Source organism: Pterocles gutturalis, unplaced genomic scaffold, assembly GCF_000699245.1.
Source record: "Pterocles gutturalis isolate BGI_N339 unplaced genomic scaffold, ASM69924v1 scaffold3404, whole genome shotgun sequence".
Lineage (NCBI taxonomy): Eukaryota > Metazoa > Chordata > Aves > Pterocliformes > Pteroclidae > Pterocles > Pterocles gutturalis.
The window spans coordinates 11,989-17,987 of NW_010130328.1; the positions used below are offsets into that span (position 1 = coordinate 11,989).

The 5,999-nt window shown below is 40.3% G+C and overlaps 1 protein-coding gene across 1 annotated transcript in view; it reads right to left on the minus strand.

Annotated features, from left to right (window-relative positions):
• Positions 1-217: 217 nt before the first annotated feature.
• Positions 218-5,999, minus strand: part of GXYLT2 (glucoside xylosyltransferase 2) — a 13,687-nt gene continuing 7,905 nt past the window's right edge. Inside the window, exons 4-6 of the mRNA XM_010080174.1 lie at positions 4,672-4,795; positions 1,268-1,440; positions 218-539 (exon numbers count right to left, since the gene is read on the minus strand). Coding sequence (XP_010078476.1) covers positions 357-539; positions 1,268-1,440; positions 4,672-4,795 — 480 coding nt within the window. The 3' untranslated portion in view covers positions 218-356. The remainder of the gene's footprint in view (positions 540-1,267; positions 1,441-4,671; positions 4,796-5,999) is intronic.

Below are 5,999 nucleotides of genomic sequence, written 5' to 3' on the forward strand. Positions count from 1 at the left end.
ACTTCTTTCTCAAGCCTAGGATCAGTACAAGCTTTTGCACAGCTTAAAAAAAAGTTACAGTGAATACAGCTGTACTTACACAAATAACCAAACTAAACTCATAAAATAAAAGTGAGAATTGCCAATACCCCTGTTGCAACCAAGAGTAAACATACGAAGAGAACAAAAGGGCTAAGAAAGGACAGCTTAGGTAGACTTCCAGGATTTCCTCTGGTGTTGTAATTTCAGAAGTTATTAGGAAATTGGATAAGGAAAATACTTTAATTCTGAGTTTCAGTAAAGGAGTTCATACTCTTCATCTATGAAGAGAGATGGGGTACAAGAATTAAAACCTCTGCGTAAAAATATCACTACATTTAGTATCTGTGGTTGGCCCCCAAGTAGACAATGACACGATTTTCATACACTTTCTTCATAGTTTTCTCAATTTGCTTCAAAAATACTTGTGGAATTCTCCCACATAAAGTGTGCACTGTATCCAGAAACTTAGACTGCAGAGGGTAGTACAGAGACTGGAAGAGATTGTCTTCAAATGGAAACTAAAGAAAAGAAAAAAGAGTTATTAGTTTTCACTAGTTACAAAATGGCATTTTAGTAAGTTTCTGTAAGATGAAACCTTATATAGGTAGGCAATGACTTGCCCCTCACCTTCCCACAGTGTCATCAAAGCTATCAACTTCAACAACTGGTCTGCTCGAGAGCACTTGCTTTCAGAAAAGTGTGTCTGGGCGTATTACCTGAAACAGCCAGCTTCCCAGAAACTGTATTTCTAGAGTTTGTATTCAAAGGAGATTTACTAACGTAGAGATACTGTAACTAAACAGATATTTTAGACAGTGGAGATTCAAAGTGGAAAAATGGACCTGTGTCTGTATGCAAGCTTCTGCCTTCCATGTGCCCAGAGGCTCTAGGTGCTCAGGGAGAACAAGCCTTCACTGGGTATTTACAGACCAGAGCTGCAGTACCAGCAGGAAGAACCCCATTCAAACACTTTTCCCACCTCTGGTATTACAGAAAAGCAATTTATCAGCCTTTTTGATTATAAGTTTACTATCATATGAAGAAGGGTCATTTAAATAATCTCAAATAGACACACGCAGTAAGACAGGAGAGGCTAAAGCAGCCTTGTTGTTTTGTGTCTGATGGGTGTACATAAATCACAACCACGCTCAGCCTGATCTGCTGGAATGGCAATCTGAGCAACCCAGTTAAAGCAGTAATCTACGCTGAAATGAAAGGACTGCCTCTATCGCCAGAGAACACTTACATCACGTATCACTTCATAGAGTGCCTTGAACGTAGGCTGTTTGTCATCATGGTAGACACCTCTATTTCCATGCAGAATGGAGACACCTTCTTCTTCTGCACCTTTACAGTTGCTTCCATACATACAGTGATCAGGCCGGTAGTTCCACTGACACGGGAACACATAGAGACACTCTGCCGATGTCAGGCAGGGGAGACAAGGGGGAGGAAAAAAAAAGCAAAAAGACACATCAAACAAGAGTTACAACAAATTAACCCCTGTTTCTGTGAATAAGCTGGGACTGGCGATCAGAAAATAATTCAGTTACTTCTTTTGCAAATATCCCAAGCAGCAGCTAGACATAGAAGCTTCCTTTCCTCAGGGGATGACTATACACACCTCAGCACTGTTAGACCTGAAATAACAGAAAAAGAGGACAACACAAAGACTGGGTGCAAATGTAAACCAAGAGAGCATTTTACAAACCTAAAAGTGACAGAATCAAACCCAGAGAGTGTGCACCAGGTGGCACTATCCAGGGTCCTCTGCCCTAGTAAGAAATTTCCCGAGTTACAGAAATGGTTAGGGAAGTATACACAGCAGAGGGTTATGGAAAATCCTGAATCCTTCTGGAGACAGCATGGGAAAGCTTGCAGAATATATCCAATGTTTGCTGCTGGAGCTTTCATCGAGGCTATGACAATTTGTTATACTGAGATCAGCAGAGTATAAGAGACAGTGTATTTTATGCACAGTCCTTCCAAGAGCTGTCATCCATTAATTTCGCAGGTCCAGGTTATGTAAAGATGAGCCTAACTCCTCAAAAGGGCTTGTAACCTGCTTTCTTCTACTGATTCTTTTTTTTTTTTAAACTTTCTCTATGTACCCACAGTATTTGCAATATGTTCATAATAAATCACACCAGTCCTTTTTGCTTTAGAAATGGAGTAAAATGAATCATTGTGCTATGCCATCAGGTCTTGTCAGAAGTACTGAAGATTGAACTCTTTACTTGGCCTTGCTTAGCTTCCCAGGAAGTCTGCAGCTGGTCCCGTGTGGTTCTTGAAGAAGCAGGACAAAAGGTTTCTGAAACATTTCTTCCCTCACGCCCTCTCTAGCAGGAGGCTTCTCCAGAAAGGGTAGATTGCAAGAGGTTTCCATTCAGTCTGACCTATCACACATTCAGAATTGCTCCCCAGTGTTGCTGAAAGGACAGGAAGAGCTGCAACGCCTGATCCAAACCCTGTTACAGTTAATGGGGATCCTTTCGGTAACCCTGAACAGATGTTTGCAAGTACACCGCATCAGCAGGTCACTATGGGGAGAGGATGTCATCAAGTGCTCATTAGCTTTCGTACATGTCACTTGAGTATTCTTGATCTTCTCACCATGATGCTTTTGCGCATTTTTTGTTTTCACAGCTGGACTCAAACTCTAGCTGCTCTGCGAGCCTTCAGATCCACTAATCGTCAGAACAGCCTTCGGAGTTGGGAAAAAGGGTGCACCTCTTCAGGCCCCAGGTAACCAAGTTCTGTGTATTTTTAAGCCAATGCACTGCACCTGTAAAATGCCACCTGCAGCTGTCTTGACTGATTCCTTCCCAGGCCAGTCTCAACAATCCAGTAGTTTTAAACCTCAGGAAAGTCTAGTTTTCTGTTTTAATTTTATCCAGTTCTTTCGTTTTCTTTCCTTGTGCAGTCTGATGTTATGTTATCCACAAAAAAAATATTTACCAGCTACAAGGAAAAGACAGACTATGGTACAGAAGAGAGTGGACTCAACATGTGGATTTGATAGAGAATGCTCTCATCACAAAATTAAAATAGTTTTGCAATCTTTGGTTTTTTTCTCCACACTTAAGTTAGCAGTTTGAGTTTGACTTCACAGCTAATCTGTCTTCATCTTCTTCTTCCTCCAGTAGACCCTATTCCATAACATTCATTTCATTCTGGAAATTAATTTATTATTTCATAATGAAGACTTCTTCCACTTTATTTTCTCCCTAGGATTGAGGGTAATACATGGTGTACCAGGGACACTGATGTTTAACATCTGTCTGCAGTAAACAGATGTTAGCTTATTGCTTTGATTTTGCTCTCTCCATTTATTTGCCTGGATTGGGGTTTATCCAATTACTTACCCTATGACTCCTTAGAGAAAAAGGAAAGAGAACAGAATAAATAAAGATAAATCCAAACTTATTCTGTTCTTAAGATCACTTGAGGGAATACGAGATCACATAGGAATCAAGGAAATGCAAATAAGAATGGATACTCAGCATATTCAGAAGTATGAAATAAGGTTCTCAGCTTCTTCGGGAAGCACGTACTATGCTACAATTTTGAAATGCATTTCTCAGGTGTTACTGGTTTCAGAAGTGCCTGCAGTCATTCCTGTGTGATCAGTGCAAAATACTTACTAGAGGCTGAATTTCCAGAATGCGTCTCAGCACTTGTGGAAAAAGTCACACCCTTTTAAAAATAAAGATGCCTAAATTTGCCAGTTCTGTGGAAATACACACTCATGTGAGTAAGACTCCAATTCAAGAGGAAATTAAGGTCAAACCAAAAATGTTACAAGTTGTTTGTGGAGGCATTGTGCAAGAGTGACAGACAGGAATCAGCTATGACATTTTTCTGGGCTGACAAGTACATACTTATTGGTCACAGCGGTCCATGTTAGGACGGGTGGGTTATGCCATCCTCTGAGAACAATGTTTTGACAGGCTTGAAGTGCTCCATAGCTCTTCATAGTCCCAGAGCAAGCAGAATACAGAAGAGTAGAAAATGCACAAATCTAAGCAGTGGAATACAGATGACACCACCCTGGTGCCCACTGAGGATGGATCATTCTGCTGAGAGGCTGGAAGCTTCTTTCTCAAAAAGTAACTTCTAGTGAAGGAGCAAAAGTACGGAGGGCAACAGTTTTGGACAAGATAGTCCGTCATCTGTGTCCATTTTCTGTTTATATTAGCTTTGTTACTTGTTTAGATAAATATCAGAAATCAGCTGAATTTCAGAAAAATAGAGCATAGCTTTGAAGAAAGTCTGGCAATTTCACATTCAGATAAACATCTTAAACAAAAATATTTTTCAGCTAGGCCCTGGTCCAGTGATGCTCTTAAGCACACATATAGCTTGAACTTTGTTCCTGCATTTGATCATTAACCTTATACTTCCTTATTTTCTCAGATTCTCCAGAAAACAGATTTACATGTTCAATGGAACCAAGTCTGAGCCCCACTGCCTGCACCACTTCCAGAAGTATTTTCATAGGTTGCAAATCCTGGGTGCACTTTCACATTAACTTCATGCCAGAGTACATTATGCATACTATAAATAACAAATAGCACTTTAAAAAATTATTTTTCGAGTTCAAAAATTTTCTTAACACAGATAATCATGACTCCAAGAATCACTACTTACCTGGGTTAAAGTAAAAAATTATATTTAGTAAATCCTGGTCTCCCCATGTAATGTAATTTTTGTACTTTTGGTATAATGGATATAACATTTCCTCCCAAGTCAAACCACTTGGCATCATGCTGTTCTGCAGGGCAGAAAAACAGAAGCAATGGGTTAATGCCATGAACAGGGATGTGATACATGACTCAAGAGTACGGCACCTACACATTTGTAAGTCTGCTAAACCGTGTCAGATACCTAGATGAAAAATGAAGACCTGCCAGGAAATGTTAGACCTGGACAGGGCTGGAGCAGCAGAGCTGACTGTGCTCGTTCCCTAAACAGGAAAGCAAGGTCTCCTGGGTCTAGCTCTGATGTCAGCTCCTGCTATTCACAATCTTCCTATTCTGAGCAACAGGAGGGAGAAAAAGTAGAAAAGTGGAAAAATGCAAAAATGAGGGGACAAGGTGAAAACTGACATATAAAAGCCAGGAAAAATGCAGACTAAAAATTATCTACCCTGGGAATTATGATATTAAGAACAAGGGCTTTTTTCATTCAAGCTGTTCTTGTAACGGTATAGGGAAGCCCTGGCCTTGACTGAGGGACAAGACTACTTGGGTTAAATAAAGTTTTTCAAGAGGTTAGAGCATGCGTGCTCAACTAAACAAATGGAGATGTTTTACAAGTCAGTACTTTCACAAAAGAGCAGAGATGTCACATCAGAGAAGATGTTCCCATCTCATTTATATGAAAATTCATGGAGTCACTTGATCTACAGCAGGATACAAAATTCTATTTTAGAGCAGATGCAAAAAAATTACCAATTTCTCTGGACACTTATATCAAGCTTCCCAATTTTCAAAACAATACAGTGACTGCACTGAAGATCCTTGAGTTTATTCTTTCATGTATCTTTCAAGGTGACCTGGTTTCGGCTTGGACAGAGTTAACTTTCTTCACAGTAGTTAGTATGAGGCTGGTTTGGATTTGTGCTGAGGAGAAGCTGATCACACACTGATGGTTAGAGCTGCTGCCAGGACAGTCAAGAACCTTCCAGCTTCTCTGCTGTGCCCGTGTCTGCAGGGACAGGAGAAGCTGGGAACAGGCTGTGCCTTGGGCATCGAGTGGTGATCAGTATCACTGTGTGTCCCTTATTTGTATACATTACTATTATTATTATCATTATTATCATTATTATCATTATTCTTTTCAGTTTTATTGTAGTTATTAAATTGTTCTTATCTCAACCCACAAGTCTCTTTTCCCTTCACCCCTTTAATTCTCTCCCCCATCCGCAGGAGGGGGGATGGTGAGCAAGCAGCTGTATGGTGTTTTGGTGCCAGGGT